General features: G+C 41.3%; 1 protein-coding gene across 1 annotated transcript in view; it reads right to left on the bottom strand.

Moving 5' to 3' along the window:
• Window positions 1-19,703, bottom strand: part of PRKCI (protein kinase C iota) — a 555,904-nt gene that overhangs the window by 402,371 nt on the left and 133,830 nt on the right. Inside the window, exon 3 of the mRNA XM_053710130.1 lies at window positions 15,073-15,162. Within this exon, the coding sequence (XP_053566105.1) occupies window positions 15,073-15,162 (90 nt within the window). The remainder of the gene's footprint in view (window positions 1-15,072; window positions 15,163-19,703) is intronic.

The following is a 19,703-nucleotide window of genomic DNA, read 5'->3' as shown; positions in this document are numbered from 1 at the left end:
TGGTAACCTTATGTTTGATAACAAAGATATTATTCACACCAGTGGTCCCTCCAGGGGGCTACTCACCCTTTGAAGAGCCAACCAGGCTCTGGGTTCAAACGCACACCCGGTTTTATACTGCCAGGCTTCCAGTATAACTCCAAACGCAGACCGCTGCTTCAGTAAAATATATTTTTATTAAAATACATATAAAATGTTAAAAAGCCACAAGTAATATTCTCACATTAATAGTTACTCGGGTATCTGTTTTAAGTGGGAGCGGTATAACAAATTTGCAATGGACTTGTGGTAAAATAGCCTGCCAAATAGCTTAAGCTTAACCCCAATCCAATAAATGTAAAACCCTCAATACCTGTCCTGGGAACCAAATAGTTTTAGAGGAGTGGTGGCAATAGAGATTCCAAAGTACAGACGTATGTTTCGCCATAAGCGTACAGCTTTTTCAAGTTCCACTGCCTTTACTGAGTGTTTTGGAACATGGGTGAGAAAGAATCTTATTCTGAATCCAGTTCGATACCCCTGAGAAAATATAATTTATGCTTACCAGATAAATTTCTTTCCTTCCTGGCAGGGAAAGTCCACGACTTCATTCCTTACTGTTAGGAAATACAAATCCTGGCAACTAGGAGGCGGCAAAGACACTCCAGCCAAAGGCTTAAATATCCCTCCCACTTCCCCTATCCCTCAGTCATTCTGCTGAGGGAACAAGGAAAAGTAGCAGAAACATCAGGGTATAAAAAGTACAAGAAGAATTAAAATAAAAAAGGAAGCCACCCACTAAAAAACTAATTACGGGCGGGGTCGTGGACACTGAATGAATAACGGGAGGGAACAAAAAAAAGAGGCAGACCCTATTCTGAGGGCACCACAGCCTGCAAAACTTTTCTCGCGAAAGCTGCTTCAGTCGAAGCAAACATATCAAACTTGTAAAATTAAGAAAAAGTTTGTAAGGCAGACCAGGTAGCTGCCTTATAAATCTGATCCATTGAGGCTTCATTCTTAAAAGCCCAGGAGGAAGCCACTGCTCTAGTGGAATGAGCCATTATCCTCTCAGGAGGGTTTCGTCCCGCTGTCTCGTAAGCTAAACAGATGACACTCCTCAACCAGAAAGATAGGGAAGTCGTAGTAGCCTTCTGCTCCTTACGCTTTCCCGTATAGACAAACAGAGGAAGATTGTCTGAATTCCTTAGTAGCCTGAAGATAGAGCTTCAAGGCACAAACCACATCCAGATGGTAAAGCAAGCGTTCCTTCGCTGAAAAAGGATTAGGACACAAAGAAGGAACAACAATTTCTTGATTAAATGTTACGATCCAACACCACCTTAGGGAGGATCTCTAATTTAATACGTAAAACAGCCTTATCAGCATGGAAAACAAGATAAGGGGAGTCACATTGTAAAGCAGAAATCTCAGAAACTCTGCGCGCAGAGGTAATAGCCAGCAAAAAAAGAACCTTCCAAGATAACAAATTAATGTCAACAGTATGCATAGGCTCAAACGGAGCGTGCTGCAAAACACTAAAAACAAGGTTAAGGCTGCAAGGCAGAGCCCCAGATCTAAACACAGGTCTGATCCTAGTGAGAGCCTTAACATGCTTGATGCGAGCCACAACACGAGGGAGAAGCGGTAATGGAGGAAAAAGATAAAGGAGTCTGAACCTCCATGGTACTGATAGGGCATTTTTCAATTACGCCAAAGGATCCACTGACCTTGACCATTACCTGGGCAGCTTGGTATTGAGGTGGGATGCCGTGAGATCTATCTCCGGCGTCCCCCAGTCGCTGCATATCTCTGCAAACACCTCAGGGTGGAGAGACCATTCCCCTGGGTGAAAGGATTGCCTGATGAGGAAGTCCGCTTCCCAGTTATCCACACCCGGAATATAAATCGCTGACAGCGTACATCTGTGAATATCTTTCAACTCTAGTATCCAAGATACTTCTCTCATTGTCAAGGAACTTCTCGTTCCCTCCTGATGGTTGATGTAGGCAACCAAGGTTATATTGTCTGATTGGAATCTGATAAACTTGGACGCACCCAGAAGGGGCCAAGCCTTCAAGGCATTGAAGATTGCCCAGAGATTTAAAATATTGATCGGAAGGGGAGGACTGCTCCTGAGTCCACAGACCATGTGCCTTCTTGGCACCCCACACAGTTCCCAAGCCGGAAAAGGCTTGTGTCCGTAGTCACAATATCAAAGGACGGTCTCAAGAAGCATGTGCCTTAGGACAGATGATCTGTACAGAGCCACCAAGAGAGCGAGTCTCGACAGGTTGTCCAGCACAATCTGTTGAGAAAGATCTGAATGGTTGCCGTTCTAATGTCTCAGCATGCATAGTTGTAAGGGTCTGAGATGGAATCTGGCAAGAGGAATGATGTCCATACAGGACACCATGAGTCCAATCACCTTCATACACTGAGGGTCTCAAGGAGGCCTGGAGGGCAAGACATGCAGAAGTTAGCTTGCAACATCCCTGTGAGGAATATTCTCATGGATATGGAGTCTATTATTGTCCCCAGGAAGTTCACCCTTGTATTTGGAGTAAGAGAACTCTTTTCCAAGTTTATCTTCCATCCATGTGACCGAAGAATAATAGTTTTTGTCTGCCCCCCCACCAGAAGAACTGGGATTGGGGGGTCGCACCTTCATGCTGGCTTAGGGGCCGGATTTGATTTCATACATGGCTTAGATTTATTCCAATTTGGAGATGGTCTCCAATTAGAGCCAGAGGCTTTAGGGGAGGGAGCAGTTTTCTGTTCTCTATTCTGACTAGGAACAAAAACGATTAGTAGCTTTGAATTTTCCCTTATATTTTTTGTCTTGAGGAAGAAAACATAATTTATGCTTACCTGATAAATTTCTTTCTTTCCGGATATGACATCAACAATTACTGTTGGGAATATCACTCCTGGCCAGCAGGAGGCGGCAAAGAGCACCACAGCTAAGCTGTTAAGTATCACTTCCCTTCCTGCAAACCCCAGTCATTTGACTGAAGGTAAATGGAGAAAAAGGGAGTAACACAAGGTGTAGAGGTGCCTAAGGTTTACACAAAAAACTGTCTTAAAATAAAAGGGCGGGCCGTGGACTCACTATATCCGGAAAGAAATAAATTTATCAGGTAAGCATAAATTTTGTTTTCTTTCCTACGATATGGTGAGTCCACGGCATCATCAATTACTGTTGGGAACCAATACCCAAGCTACAGGTCACATACGATTAGGGAGGGTCAAGAAGAGACAGCCCTAGTGGAATGTCCAGCAGTCTCATAGGCAAACCGAATTATACTTCTCAACCAGAAAGAAAGAGAGAGAAGAAGTTGTAGCTTTCTGACCCTTACGTTTACCAGAGAAACAAATAAACTGGCGAAAATCCTTAGACGCCTGTAAGTAGAACTTCAGAGCACACACAACATCCAGATTGTGTAACAAAGGTTCCCTATGACAAGAAGGATTAGGACATAGAGAAGGAACAACAATTTCCTGATTAATATTTCTATTCGAAACAACTTTAGGAAGAAAACCTAACTTGGTATGAAGAACCACTTTATCTGCATGAAAGATAAGATATGGAGAATCATACTGCAAACCTGAGAGTTCTGAGACTCTCAGAGCAGAAGAGATAGCAAGAAGAAACAATACCTTCCAAGATAATAACTTAATATCTATGGAATGCATGGGTTCAAACGGAGCCTGCTGCCAAAATTTAAGAACAAGGTTAAGGCTCCAAGTAGGAGGAACCGACATAAACACAGGCCTGATTCCGTTTAGGGCCTGACAAAAAGATTGCACATCTGGCACATTCGCCAGGCGCTTATGCAGCAAAATAGACAAAGCAGAGATCTGACCGTTCAGAGTACTTGCTGACAAACCCTTCTCCAGACGTTCCTGGAGAAACGTCAAAATTCTAGGAATCCTGACCCTACTCCAAGAGTAGCCTCTGGATTCACACCAAAAAATATATTTACACCATATCTTATGGTAGATCTTCCTAGTAACAGGATTGCGAGCCTGAATCATGGTCTCAATGACCGACTCAGAAAACCCACACTTAGACAGAACTAAGCGTTCAATCTCCAAGCAGTCAGCTTCAGAGAAACGAGATTTGGATGAAGGGAGGGACCCTGAAGTAGAAGGTCCCTCCTGAGAGGCACTCTCCAAGGTGGAAGAGACAACATCTCCACTAGGTCTGCATACCAGATCCTGCGAGGCCACGCAGGGGCTATGAGAATCACTGATGCTCTCTCCTGCTTGATATGAGCAATGAATCGTGGTAGGATAGCAAACGGGAGAAACAGGTATGCCAGCCTGAAATTCCAAGGGACCACCAAAGCATCTATCAGAGCTGCCTGTGGATCCCTTGACCTCAAACCGTATCTTGGAAGCTTGGCATTCTGCAGTGCCGAGACGCCATTAAATCCAGCTCCGTCATCCCCCATTTGAGAGTCAAGCTGGAGAACACCTCCGGATGGAGCTCCCACTCGCCGGAATGAAAAGTCTGTTTAGAAAGTCCGCTTCCCAGTTGTCCACTCCTATAATGTGGATGGCAGATAGACAGCAACTGTGAGCTTCCACCCACTAAATAATTCGAGCTACTTCCTTCATGGCTAAGGAACTCCGAGTTCCTCCCTGATGATTGATGTAAGCCATTGAGGTTATGTTGTCCGACTGGAACCTGATAAACCGGGCTAAGGCTAACTGAGGCCAAGTCATCAGTGTATTGAAAATCGCTCTAAACTCCAAGATGTTTATGGGGAGAGCTGACTCTTCCCGAGTCCAGAGTCCCTGCGCCTTTAAAGAGACCCAGACTGCTCCCCAGCCCAGCAAGCAATCACCCAGGAAAGTCTCCGAAAGAAAGTTCCCTGATAGAGCTGTTCCTGAGTTACTTTTCCAAAAAGATTTCTAGCCTCCAAATGGTAAAAATAAAAACCTTTATTCACACAGGGTCCATAATACAAACAACGTTTCAAACCAGCAATTGGTTCTTAGTCATGTCAATGAATAGTTGCACAGGTGTCCTTTTATACCCATCAAACAATTGTCAACTTAAACAATACTGCCATCTTGTGGATTTTTTTCAGTATACATGTGAATAAGTATAACATTATAATATCAAGTTAGCATATAAACTGGCATTACATGTATTTGTAGAGATTCCTCCATGTATACTCCATGATGACCAATCAACATCCTTATTAAGCCCTTCTCGTTCCCCCTTGATGGTTTATGTACGCCACCAAGGTTATGTTGTCCGACTAGAATCTGATGAAACGGGCGACCCCAAGAGGGGCCAAACCCTCAGGGCATTGAATATTGCTCGTAGTTCCAGGATATTTATCGGTAGGGTCGACTCCTCTAGAGTCCACCTGCCCTGTGCCCTTCTGGCACCCCAAACAGCTCCCCATCCTGATAGACTTGAATCTGTGGTCACAATCTCCGAGGATGGTCTCAAGAAGGATGTCCCCTGGGACAGCTGCCCCAGACAGACCCACCAAGAGGGACTCCCTCGCTCGATTGTCCAGAGAGATCTGTTGGGAAAGATCTAAGTAATCGCCGTTCCGTTGTCTCAACATGCATAACTGCAGAGGTCTTAAGTGGAACCTGGCGAAAGGAATGACATCTATGCTGGAAACCATGAGTCCGATCACCTCCATACACCTGACCACAGATGGCCTTGAGGAGGTCTGAAGGCCAAGACAGACTCGATCTTGGAACGCCTCTGATCTGTCAAGAATATTTTCATAGCTATGGAGTCTATGATCATGCCCAGGAACTCCACCCTGTTGCTGGGAACCAGATAACTCTTTCCCTCGTTTATTTTCCAACTGTGGAATCGAAGGAGAAGAAGAGTCCTCGAGTGGTCCTCCGCGAGACTGTAGGATGGAGCCTGAACCAGGATATCGTCCAGATAAGGGGCTACCGCAACACCTCTGGCTCTCGCCAACGCGAGCAGCGCTCCCAGGACCTTCGTAAAGACTCTTGGGGCAGTCGTCAAACTGAACGGCAGGGCCACAAACTGGAAGGGTTAGTCCAGAAAGGCGAATCTTAGGAACCTGAAGTGGTCCCTGTGGATTGGCACGTGAAGGTAAGCATCATTCAAGTCTGTTGTCATAAATTGCCCCTCCTGAACTAGGGGCAGAATCGATCTGATCGTCTCCATTTTGAACGATGGGACTGACAGAAACTTGTTTAGGCACTTTAGGTCCAGAATCGGGCAGAACGTGCCCTCCTCCTTTGGAACCACGAAAATATTTTAATAGTACTCTAGAACCCTTTCTGCTAGAGGTACTGGAACTATTACTCAGAGAGAGGAGAGATTCCTCACGCACTCTAGAAAGGCGTCTCTTTTCTCTGGTCTTGAGGAAAGATTTGACAGGAGGAATCTGCCCCTGGGTGGATGAGTCTTGAACCCTATCCTGTAACCCTGGGCGATAACCTCCAGAACCCAAGGAGCCTGTAGGTCTTCCATCCAAGCCTCTGCGAATAGAGACAGTCTGCCCCCTACGCGATCCAGAGATGGATCGGGGGCCGCCCCTTCATGCAGACTTTGTCTAGGCCGGCTTCTTGCTCTGCTTGGACTTGTTCCAAAATTGAGCTGGCTTCCAAGATCCCTTGGACTACTCGGTCTTCGCAGCAGGCTGCTGGCGTTGAGACTTGTCCGAGCGAAAGGGACGAAAAGTAGATTATTCTTATTCTTCTTATCCTGCGGAAAGGAAAGCACACTTGCCTTCCGTGACTGTGGATATGATGGAGTCCAGACCTGGACCAAAATAAACCTTCCCTTAAAATGGAAAAGATAGTAATCTAGACTTGGAAGTCATGTCAGCAGACCACAACTTTAACCACAGAGCTCTACGGGCTAGAACAGAGAAAACTGAAGTCTTAGCATTCAGGCGAATAACCTGCATATTTGCATCACAGATCAGAGTTTGTGACCCTTAAGGCCTTAATCTTTCCCTGTATCTCCTCGAGGGGAGTCTCCACCTCGACCATAGCTGACAGTGTGTCACACCAGTAGGTAGCTGCTCCAGCCACCGCAGCGATCGCCGCTGCCGGTTGGAAAACAAACCACGTGAGTTCGAAAATCTTTCTCAACATAGATTATAATTTCTTGTCCATGGGCTCTTTGAACGACAAACTATCTTGAGAGGAATAGACATCCGCTTAGTGAGCATGGACATAGCACCATCCACCTTAGGAATGGCCCCCCATAGCTCAAGCTGAGAATCCGGAACGGGAAACAGCTTTTTAAAAGAGGTAGAGGGAGAAAAGGATGAGTCAAGTTTTTAAAGGAACTGGGAAGATCTGAGGCACCACCATGTCCTAGTAAATTCTATCTAGTTTAGGGATTGAAGGTTCTTACAGAAGTTTCGGATCCGGAACCTCCAACGTAGCAAGCACTTCTTTTAGTAAAAAGCACAAATGCTTCATATTAAACTTAAAATCAGGCTCCTCCGTAGCCGGAGGTTTAGAAGACGCCGATTCTGTCCCAGAGAGAGCGCCCTCCGACAAGTCAGAGGCGTCATCAGATAATCTCTCAGAGACCTCCAACAGAGTAGATGACCCCTGGGACGGAAGGCTATGTCTTTCCCTTCTCTTGCGCTTCACAGGGCATGGTAGGGCATGGAAAGCCGCAGAAACCTCTTCTTGTAACTGGGCAGCGAAATCTGGCGGCCACAAAACCTCTCCTACGAGAGGATCAGTAGGGCCTTGGGGAGTTACATGTGTAATCGGAGATGAAAGTAAGTAAGGCACCTCGCGGGGCGGAGAAACCTCAGAGGTTGACAGCTCAGTAGTACTAAATATCTTGTTCTTATTAGATATTGCAATTTTATCGAAGCATGTGGAACAAAGATGAGCAGGCAGTTCAACATGAACCTCCTCACAATAAACACAGATATGAGCTTTAATTAAAGAGGGAGTATCCTCTAACATATCAGAGTCCTCCATAACTTTGCTTTAATACTGACTAGGATAGAATAAATAGCACCTTTATACACCAATGGCCAGGGAACTCACCACCTCCTATGACCCGGACATGGGAAAACCATTGTGTCTCCCTCAATTGCCGATCAGGAAAGAGGAAGTCGAGAGGCCACACCCAGTCACAGTCACTCATGCAGGACCGCCCCCTGTACTGTACAGAAAATGCACCAAAAGAGTCTGCGTCGCCCTACACCTGACTGTTAACACATTGCTAGAGCCTCATCTCACACATGACGTACCCTCCATAAGCGACTACTCCAATCTTTCGACACTTTTCTGCCAACCTCCTGTGACGAAAGGCAAAGAATGACAGGGGGATGACGGGAGTGGGGGAGGTATTTAAGCCTTTGGCTGGGGTGTGTCTTTGCCTCCTCCTGATGGTCAGGTTCTTAATTCCCACAAGTAATGAATGAAGCAGTGGACTCTCCTCCATTAAGATGGAAAAGTCAAGTTTGTCTATGTATTGTTGGGAGCAACTTAGGACATACTACATCCCTTGATGTTGTTCAATATCCTTATGGTTGTCAGGTGACCACTGATTACATGGTCATCAGCCGATGGTTACCTGGGCATGTGACACCTCCTTTGAAAGAGGTGACTCTCCTTTTTCAAAAGTAGGGTTCAATTGTCCAACAGTATTGCTTACTTTGTGATGCTAGTACCATTTTTATAGTCAAGAAAATCGTAAAAAAAAAGCTCTTAGTACAGGAGGTGCAATTTCTGTGGCATACACCTGATACCTAAAGGGCATGAGACCCCCTCATTTGAAATTGACAGGAGTATAAGACAACAATTTAGGAAGAGGAGGTTACTCTCTTTCTAAACTGGAGTCTCATACTCCTCTGTGTTTCATGGGAGGATTAGAGGGTGATTCAACATCCAAGTGGTTGAGTAGCTTTTATTTATTATTTAAGGCAAAAAATAGCTGACATACTTCCATTTCATATGCATGACAATTTTTTTTAGAGTAATATCCATTTAATGGGACAATCTAGCCGAAAAAATGACATGCTCTAATTTGTTAAAGGACCTAATTCTTGTATTAGTGAGTCTTGATAACTATGTATTTAAAAACCTCAAAATGCATGCAAGACATGGCTAGTGATTGGTGTGGTTGTGTGTGATATACCTTTAAGGTATATCCCCGCCTACCTTACCTCCACCCTATTTTAATCTGATCAGCACTATCATTCCCTGCCTGAAAATTGTTTCTACTCCTTGGAGTTATTCAGACCGCACCTTTTGCTACTCAGCGATATCTCTCTAAACATCTATATATATTTATCACAACTCAGCACATGTAATAAGTTCTGCTTGTGCCTCAGCGAGTTGCTGTTTTACCTGCTTCGTTATTAGGAAGCTCATCTCATCTCAGCACTATTGGGTTACCTTAACCTGGGAACCGGATCAAGGATCTGCCGGATCTACATTCCAGCGTTCCGGAAGCCGCACTCACACTACCGCCGAAGACCAGACCGGTCACAGAGGTAAACGGCTCTGCAAGATCAGGTATTATCCACTACAGCTGGGGTATACAATCCTTACTTACCTACTTTCCAGAGTCCGTTCATCCGTAATGCCTCAGATGTTTGCTGGTCTGTTTTGTATCACCGGAAAGACTTAAAATCTCATTGTTATGACTGTCCTTTGTATATATTTTATGAATGAGTGTGTGAGTGCGTGAAGACAACTGAGACAAGTATAAATTATCACGATTGTGTCTATCTACTCTGCTAAGGAATTCTATCTAAAGGAATAGCTCTCCTAAACCAGTTATTCCATAGTTTATTCTCACTAAACTAAATTTATCAAACAACTTGGTTTCTACCTGCTCTATAATTGCATTGCTATTTATCAGACATTATCTCCTTTTTGGCAAGATAAGAAGTTTCTTTACAGTAACCGTCTCACTTATGAAATAGTGGGTTGTTAAAGCCATATAATCTGCTATTTTCATTATAAGAGCAACAAACCCTTATAAAATACACTGCATTTATTCCTGTATGAAACAGGTCATCACAGGTTGTGTGACTGTTACTCCTGATTGGCTTACTGACTGTGTCCTGATTAGGAGCTGCAGCTCTAGAGCGGCACTTTATCTATGTAAACGGGGCAAAGTGATATTAAAAAGTAAACAGATATGCAGAGGTATATTTTGAAATTATAATAGCTGTTTAAATATTGAAGATAGACATACAATAGTCTCTATAAAGTAATGGGCGTCATCATGTTAAACATAGGTTGTTTTTTTTCCATTTATTAGTCTCTTCCACACAGACTTGTTTGCACATTTTCTTTTATTGCCGGTTTTATATTTGCCCTTTGCAGAAAAGATAAATAAGAGGAAAATCTAGGTTCCAACATGGTGGCTCCCATTACTTAGAAAAGCAGTGGAACAAAAAAAAGAAAAGAGAACAAAATAAATAAATAATACTATTATATTGCAACTTTTTTTACAATACATAATTCAACATTGATATCACAATCTCAAATTGATTCAGGTCCCTTTAAGCACACAGCTATCTAGAGTAATACAAAAATGACATACTTCATAATAAATTAGGTAAAGTAATGTTTGTAGCAGAATGTCCCTTTAAAGTGTTGCTTGCTTGGAAAGGACAAACTAAACTTAAAAAGGAATATCAAGTTACAACTAGTTAAAGGGATACTAAACCCAATTTTTTTTTCATGATTCAGATCGAGCATGCAATTTTAACCCCTTAATGACAACTGACGTACCAGGTACGTCATGCATTAACAAGCAGTTAATGACAATGGACGTACCTGGTACGTCAGTTGTCTAACAGAGTGCTGGAAGCGATCACAAATGCTTCCAGCAGCTCTGAGGGTATTGCAGTGATGCCTCGATATGGAGGCATCCTGCAATACCACTTTACAAGCCCCCGATGCAGAGAGAGCCACTCTGTGGCCCTCTCTGCACCGGTAGCGATAGTGCCGGGTGTAAGGGTGCGCGTGCGCGATGCGCGCGCGTGCGCGATGCGCGCGCGTGAGCATGCATGTGCGCGCGTGCACGTGCACCCATTAGCCACACTGACACCAATGAATGAGGGCAGAAAGGGGGGGAAAAAAAGGGATTTTTAAAAAAAAAAAAATATATATAAAAGGATCTGTGAGGGGGTGGGGGTGGGGGTATTGTGGGGGGCTGCTACACTACAGAAATAGTTTTTTAAGTAAAAACAAAATAAAAATACTTTTTGGGGGGTTTTGGGGCCAAACTGGGTACTGGCAGACAGCTGCCAGTACCCAAGATGGTGGTAATTAGGTAGGGGAGAGGGTTAGAGAGCTGGAGGGGGGATCAGGGAGGTTGGGGCTAAGGCAGTGGTCCATCACAGCTAAAATACTTTATTATTTTTATTTAAAAAAAAAAAAAAAAAAAAACTCTTATTTAGTACTGGCAGACTTTCTGCCAGTACTTAAGATGGCGGGAACAATTGTGGGGTGGGGGAGGGAAGAGAGCTGTTTGGGAGGGATCAGGGGGTGGGATGTGTCAGGTGGGAGGCTGATCTCTAAAATTAACCCTGCAAGCTCCCTACAAGCTACCTAATTTAACCCCTTCACTGCTGGGCATAATTCACGTGTGGTGCGCAGCAGCATTTAGCGGCCTTCTAATTACCAAAAAGCAACGCCAAAGCCATATAAGTCTGCTATTTCTGAACAAAGGGGATCCCAGAGAAGCCTTTACAACAAGTTCTGCCATAATTGCACAAGCTGTTTGTAAATAATTTCAGTGAGAAACCTAAAATTGTGAAAAATGTTAAGTTTTTTTTTTTTTTATTTGCTCGCATTTGGCGGTGAAATGGTGGCATAAAATATACCAAAATGGGCCTAGATCAATACTTGGGGTTGTCTACTACACTACACTAAAGCTAAAATTAACCCTACAAGCTCCCTACAAGCTCCCTAATTAACCCCTTCACTCCTGGGCATAAAACACGTGTGGTGCGCAGTGGCATTTAGCGGCCTTCTAATTACCAAAAAGCAACTCAAAAGCCATATAAGTCTGCTATTTCTGAAAAAAGGGGATCCCAGAGAAGCATTTACAACCATTTATGCCATAATTGCAGAAGCTGTATGTAAATAATTTCAGTGGGAAACCTAAAGTTTGTGACAAATTTTGTGAAAAACATAATTTATGCTTACCTGATAAATTCCTTTCTTCTGTAGTGTGATCAGTCCACGGGTCATCATTACTTCTGGGATATTACTCCTCCCCAACAGGAAGTGCAAGAGGATTCACCCAGCAGAGCTGCATATAGCTCCTCCCCTCTACGTCACTCCCAGTCATTCGACCAAGGACCAACGAGAAAGGAGAAGCCAAGGGTGTAGTGGTGACTGGAGTATAACTTAAAAAATATTTACCTGCCTTAAAAACAGGGCGGGCCGTGGACTGATCACACTACAGAAGAAAGGAATTTATCAGGTAAGCATAAATTATGTTTTCTTCTGTTAAGTGTGATCAGTCCACGGGTCATCATTACTTCTGGGATACCAATACCAAAGCAAAAGTACACGGATGACGGGAGGGATAGGCAGGCTCTTTATACAGAAGGAACCACTGCCTGAAGAACCTTTCTCCCAAAAATAGCCTCCAAGGAAGCAAAATTGTCAAATTTGTAAAATTTGGAAAAAGTATGAAGCGAAGACCAAGTTGCAGCCTTGCAAATCTGCTCAACAGAGGCCTCATTCTTGAAGGCCCAAGTGGAAGCCACAGCTCTAGTAGAATGAGCTGTAATTCTTTCAGGAGGCTGCTGTCCAGCAGTCTCATAAGCTAAACGAATTATGCTACGAAGCCAAAAAGAAAGAGAGGTAGCAGAAGCCTTTTGACCTCTCCTCTGACCAGAGTAAACGACAAACAGAGAAGACGTTTGTCGAAAATGGTCATCCAGCACCTGGATTTGAACCAGCAACCTTTGAGCTGCAAAGCCACAAAGCTAACCACTAGGCTACATTAGCACCTTGGTAGGTATCTTCCTCTGAATCAGACATGTTTAACACACTAGCAAATAAACTTGCAACTTGGAATACAATTCTGTTAGAATATTATTAAAAACGTACTGTGCCTTTAAGAAGCACAGAAGATTTATGACAGTTGAAAATTAATAAATTGAAACAGTTATAGCCTCAATCCTTGTAAACAACACAACTTTAGCAAAGGTTTGATCCCATTAGCAAAAGACAACTAATTCTGAAAGCAGAAAAAAATTACAGAATAAACGTTTTTTATCTCAGTCAACTATAATCTCACAGCTCTGCTGAGAGAAATTACCTCCCTCAAAACAAGTTTTGAAGACCCCTGAGCTCTGTAGAGATGAACCGGATCATGCAGGAAATACAATGAGCTGCTGACTGAAATTTCTGATGCGTAGCAAAAGCGCCAAAAAACGGCCCCACCCCCTCACACACAGCAGTGAGAGAGAACAGAAACTGTCAGAAAAAAGATCAAGCAACTGCCAAGTGGAAAAATAGTGCCCAAACATTTATTCACTCAGTACCTCAGCAAATGAAAACGATTTTACATTCCAGCAAAAACGTTAAACATAATTTCTTAGTTATTAAAAAGTTTTATGTATTTCTTACAGTGTAATTCCAGTGAAGTACCATTCCCCAGAATACTGAAGTGTAAAGTATACATACATGACATTATATCGGTATGGCAGGATTTTCTCATCAATTCCATTGTCAGAAAATAAAAGCTGCTACATACCTCTATGCAGATTCATCTGCCCGCTGTCCCCTGATCTGAAGTTTACCTCTCCTCAGATGGCCGAGAAACAGCAATATGATCTTAACTACTCCGGCTAAAATCATAGTAAAACTCTGGTAGATTCTTCTTCAAACTCTGCCAGAGAGGTAATAACACACTCCGGTGCTATTTTAAAATAACAAACTTTTGATTGAAGATATAAAACTAAGTATAATCACCATAGTCCTCTCACACATCCTATCTAGTCGTTGGGTGCAAGAGAATGACTGGGAGTGACGTAGAGGGGAGGAGCTATATGCAGCTCTGCTGGGTGAATCCTCTTGCACTTCCTGTTGGGGAGGAGTAATATCCCAGAAGTAATGATGACCCGTGGACTGATCACACTTAACAGAAGAAAAGTGAACTTTTTTTTTTTTTGATCGCATTTGGCGGTGAAATGGTGGCATGAAATATACCAAAATGGGCCTAGATCAATACTTTGGGTTGTCTTCTAAAAAAAAATATATACATGTCAAGGGATATTCAGGTATTCCTGACAGATATCAGGGTTCCAATGTAACTAGCGCTAATTTTGAAAAAAAGTGGTTTGGAAATAGCGAAGTGCTACTTGTATTTATTGCCCCATAAATTGCAAAAAAAGCAAAGAACATGTAAACATTGGGTATTTCTAAACTCAGGACAAAATTTAGAAACTATTTAGCATGGGTGTTTTTTGGTGATTGTAGATGTGTAACATATTTTGGGGGTCAAAGTTAGAAAAAGTGTGTTTATTTCCATTTTTTCCTCATATTTTATTATTTTTTTTTTAGTAAATTATAAGACATGATGAAAATAATGGTATCTTTAGAAAGTCCATTTAATGGCGAGAAAAACGGTATATAATATGTGTGGGTACAGTAAATGAGTAAGAGGGAAATTACAGCTAAACACAAACACTGCAGAAATGTAAAAATAGCCATTGTCATTAAGGGTAAGAAAATTGAAAAATGGTCCGGTCGTTAAGGGGTTAAGCAACTTTCTAATTTACTTCTATTATTTCTACATTTTGCCACCAATCAGAAAGCTCTACCCATGTGCTAAACCAAAAATAGGCCGTCTCCTAAGCTTAGATTCCTGCTTTTCAAATAAAGATAGCAAGAAAACGAAGAAAATTTGATAATTGGCGTAAATTAGTAAGTTGCTTAAAATCGCATGCTCTATCTGAATCATGAAAGAAAGATGTGGGTTTAGTGTCCCATTAAAACTATTTTGGAGATTTATTATTATTAAATGAGAGTCCAAATTACAATTCAAGTTAATTAGCAACATTAACAATAAGGATCAATTTCCTTAGAGTCACCTGAACAGTGCCCATTTATACTTACCATGAATTAATAGTTCAGAATCTTTATTTAGCTCATATAGACGAAAAGCTTCTTCCAACTCAAGCTGCGAGGAAACAGTACATGGATCTCCTGATATTAAAAACAAAGATGAAATAAGATTATAAATAGACAGATCTGCATTTTTTTCAGAACAGGCATCCATCCAAATAATTTATTTATTGTTTTTTTAGTGTGACCCCCAAGTGATATTGAATTTTATATTATAAAAGCAAATTAAGATATTTTCTAGCCAGATATTTAAGCATATACATTTGCTTACTGGAATAATCTGCAATAGAAAGTTTTTTGTCGCCTTGACATTTAAAAAGGAAATAAAACAGGTTGAGATCTGTGCATATCCGAAAATGGCTAATTAATTACAAATATTTTGCCTAAAAAAAAAGTTTAAAAATTGCTGGCAAGTATTTTAAAATAATTTTCAAAAATAAGCAAAATGAATTACATAGCTAAGCTGCCAGGAGAAACCAACTCCCCCTTCTTATCAGAGTTTAGACAAAGGCAATGTATTTCAACTGAGTATACAGCTTCTAGGCATGTTCTAGAAAGCTTTTGCATTCTACCAAAATAACAATAGATATAGATACAGCCATAAAGTACAAAAGCAAACTTAAAGGGGGCGCATATGTAGATAAATGGACGAACAAGTGTTTGTTATACTAGCATAAACAATTTATACTTAGTTTGCAGTAATTGTATAATATACTACTCCAAAGGAAAACAGTTTCTTTCCAAGGTAGGTAATCGGATAATGGCTGCCGCCTCCTCACAGAACAATCCAGATGAGCTGTAGAATGAAAAAGAGAACAGAGCGCCTCATGTGCAGAACCACCAAACAAATGTATAAGCACAGTGGTCTAGATAAGCCAAATGGATACTCACATATTATAGGAGCACCCTAATGTGCTAGTAGATACAAGCGGATGTACTTAGGGGCATATCAGCTCACCCACTCCAGAGAATTCCTGTGCACTCTAAATTGGAAATAGCGAAAAAGGGCACCACATGTGCAGAATCAATGCAATTTTCAATACACTTGCCATGTTTATGTAGTTGATCTGCACATGTGGTGCCCTTTAGTGGCTTACCTAGACCACTGTGCTTATACACTTGTTTGATGGTTCTGCACGAGGCGCCCCTCTGTTCTCTTTTTCAAGATACAGCCATAAAATGAATTGTGTGGGGGGAGTTAGAGCTTTACAATTCAGAAACTAAAAAGAAAGGGTTAATGGTGAGGCACTGCAGTATAAATATGCAGGTAAAGTAATTAAAGTACATATTATATTTTGTCTCTATCCCTACTTGTTTTATGTCCCTTTAAATTTGAACTTTTATTTGGTAATCACTATACTTATTTTACAATAGTGAGATTTATACTTCTAATAAATCACATACTTTATATAATTATTGGTGATATTATATTTAGGTATTTAGGAGGTGATTACCTTTCCAACATATTTGCCTTCTCATACTCTTGCCCAGTTCACATAAAAATAGCTATGAAAGGCTCTCTGGGTAGTAAAAGGAATAACAGGAATTTATAAGCTTGGAATGTTACAAAGAGGTGAAAATGAAACCCAACAGCGAAGTGAAAATAAGCGCAATAGAAAATATTTATATATCACCATTATGAGTATGGAGTAAATTATTTCTTGCCAAGTTTTAGTTTCACTCCCAATCTGCATGGAAGCATACTAGTCAGTTATTAGTTAAAGGGACATGAAACCCACATTTTATGGTCTATTATCTAATTTGATTAATTCTCTTGATGTCCTTTGTTGAAAAGCATATCTACTTGGCCTCAGTAGCTGCTGACTGGTGGCTGCACATAAATGCCTCGTGTGATTGACTCACCCATGTGCATTGCTAAGTTTACCTAAAGAATGAATCAAATTAGATAGCAGACGTAAATTGAAATGTTTATAATTGTATTCTATCTCAATCATGAAAGCAAAAAAAAATGGTTTTCATGTCCCTTCAAGGTCATTATCAAAGCTACCCATATGAATGACAGAGTAGGGAAAAACCATATTACAGACTTTTTCCCCCCAAAAGCTAGCAGCAAAAACAACAATTTATGTTTACCTGATAAATTCACTTATTTCATGTGAGTTTAAACACCAGTCCACTAGGAGGAGGCAAAAACAACCAACCTATTTTAGTTTTTAATCCCTTACATTTTGCCATAATCCCTCAGGTCATAGATATTGCCAAGAGAAAAACACAATTTATGCTTACCTGATAAATTTATTTCTCTAGTGGTGTTTCCAGTCCACGGATCATCCATTACTTATGGGATATTCTCATTCCCAACAGGAAGTTGCAAGAGGACCCACAGCAAAGCTGTTATATAGCTCCTCCCCTTCCTACCATATCCAGTCATTCGACCGAAAACAAGCAGAGAAAGGAGAAACCATAGGGTGCAGTGGCGACTGTAGTTTAAATTTAAAAATAACCTGCCTTAAAATGACAGGGCGGGCCGTGGACTGGATACACCACTAGAGAAATAAATTTATCAGGTAAGCATAAATTGTGTTTTCTCTAGTAAGGTGTATCCAGTCCACGGATCATCCATTACTTATGGGATACCAATACCAAAGCTAAAGTACACGGATGAAGGGAGGGACAAGGCAGGAACTTAAACGGAAGGTACCACTGCCTGTAAAACCTCTCTCCCAAAAATAGCCTCAGAAGAAGCAAAAGTATCAAATTTGTAAAATTTTGAAAAAGTATAAAGGGAAGACCAAGTCGCCGCCTTGCAAATCTGTTCAACAGAGGCCTCATTTTTAAAGGACCAGGTGGAAGCCACAGCTCTAGTAGAATGAGCTGTAATCCTTTCAGGGGGCTGCTGTCCAGCAGTCTCATAGGCTAAACGAATTATGCTTCTTAGCCAAAAAGAAAGAGAGGTTGCTGAAGCCTTTTGACCTCTCCTCTGACCAGAGTAAACAACAAACAAAGCAGATGTTTGCAGAAAATCCTTAGTAGCTTGTAAGTAAAACTTTAAAGCACGAACCACGTCCAAATTGTGTAACAGACGTTCCTTCTTTGAAGAAGGATTAGGACACAAGGATGGAACAACAATCTCTTGATTGATATTCTTGTTAGATACCACCTTAGGTAAAAACCCAGGTTTGGTACGCAGGACTACCTTATCAGAATGAAAAACATAATTTATGTAAGAACTTACCTGATAAATTCATTTCTTTCATATTAGCAAGAGTCCATGAGCTAGTGACGTATGGGATATACATTCCTACCAGGAGGGGCAAAGTTTCCCAAACCTCAAAATGCCTATAAATACACCCCTCACCACACCCACAAATCAGTTTAACGAATAGCCAAGAAGTGGGGTGATAAGAAAAAAGTGCGAAAGCATAAAAAAATAAGGAATTGGAATAATTGTGCTTTAAACAAAAAAATCATAACCACCACAAAAAAAGGGTGGGCCTCATGGACTCTTGCTAATATGAAAGAAATTAATTTATCAGGTAAGTTCTTACATAAATTATGTTTTCTTTCATGAAATTAGCAAGAGTCCATGAGCTAGTGACGTATGGGATAATGACTACCCAAGATGTGGATCTTTCCACGCAAGAGTCACTAGAGAGGGAGGGATAAAATAAAGACAGCCAATTCCGCTGAAAAAAATCCACACCCAAAATAAAGTTTAAATCTTATAATGAAAAAAACTGAAATTATAAGCAGAAGAATCAAACTGAAACAGCTGCCTGAAGTACTTTTCTACCAAAAACTGCTTCAGAAGAAGAAAACACATCAAAATGGTAGAATTTAGTAAAAGTATGCAAAGAAGACCAAGTGGCTGCTTTGCAAATCTGATCAACTGAAGCTTCATTCCTAAACGCCCAGGAAGTAGAAACTGACCTAGTAGAATGAGCTGTAATCCTTTGAGGCGGAATTTAACCCGACTCAACATAAGCATGATGAATCAAAGATTTTAACCAAGATGCCAAAGAAATGGCAGAAGCCTTCTGACCTTTCCTAGAACCGGAAAAGATAACAAATAGACTAGAAGTCTTTCGCAAATCCTTAGTAGCTTCAACATATTTCAAAGCTCTAACTACATCCAAAGAATGCAACGACTTCTCCTTAGAATTCTTAGGATTAGGACACAATGAAGGAACCACAATTTCTCTACTAATGTTGTTAGAATTCACAACCTTAGGTAAAAATTTAAAAGAAGTTCGCAACACCGCCTTATCCTGATGAAAAATCAGAAAAGGAGACTCACAAGAAAGAGCAGATAATTCAGAAACTCTTCTAGCCGAAGAGATAGCCAAAAGAAACAAAACTTTCCAAGAAAGTAATTTAATGTCCAGCGAATGCATAGGATAAAACGGAGGAGCTTGAAGAGCCCCCAGAACCAAATTCAAACTCCAAGGAGGAGAAATTGACTTAATAACAGGTTTTATACGAGCCAAAGCTTGTACAAAACAATGAATATCAGGAAGACTAGCAATCTTTCTGTGAAAAAGAACAGAAAGAGCAGAGATTTGTCCTTTCAAGGAACTTGCAGACAAACCTTTATCCAAACCATCCTGAAGAAACTGTAAAATTCGAGGAATTCTAAAAGAATGCCAAGAAAAATGATGAGA

The sequence above is a fragment of the Bombina bombina genome, chromosome 4, assembly GCF_027579735.1.
Source record: "Bombina bombina isolate aBomBom1 chromosome 4, aBomBom1.pri, whole genome shotgun sequence".
Lineage (NCBI taxonomy): Eukaryota > Metazoa > Chordata > Amphibia > Anura > Bombinatoridae > Bombina > Bombina bombina.
This window is presented reverse-complemented; position numbering and strand designations above follow the sequence as displayed.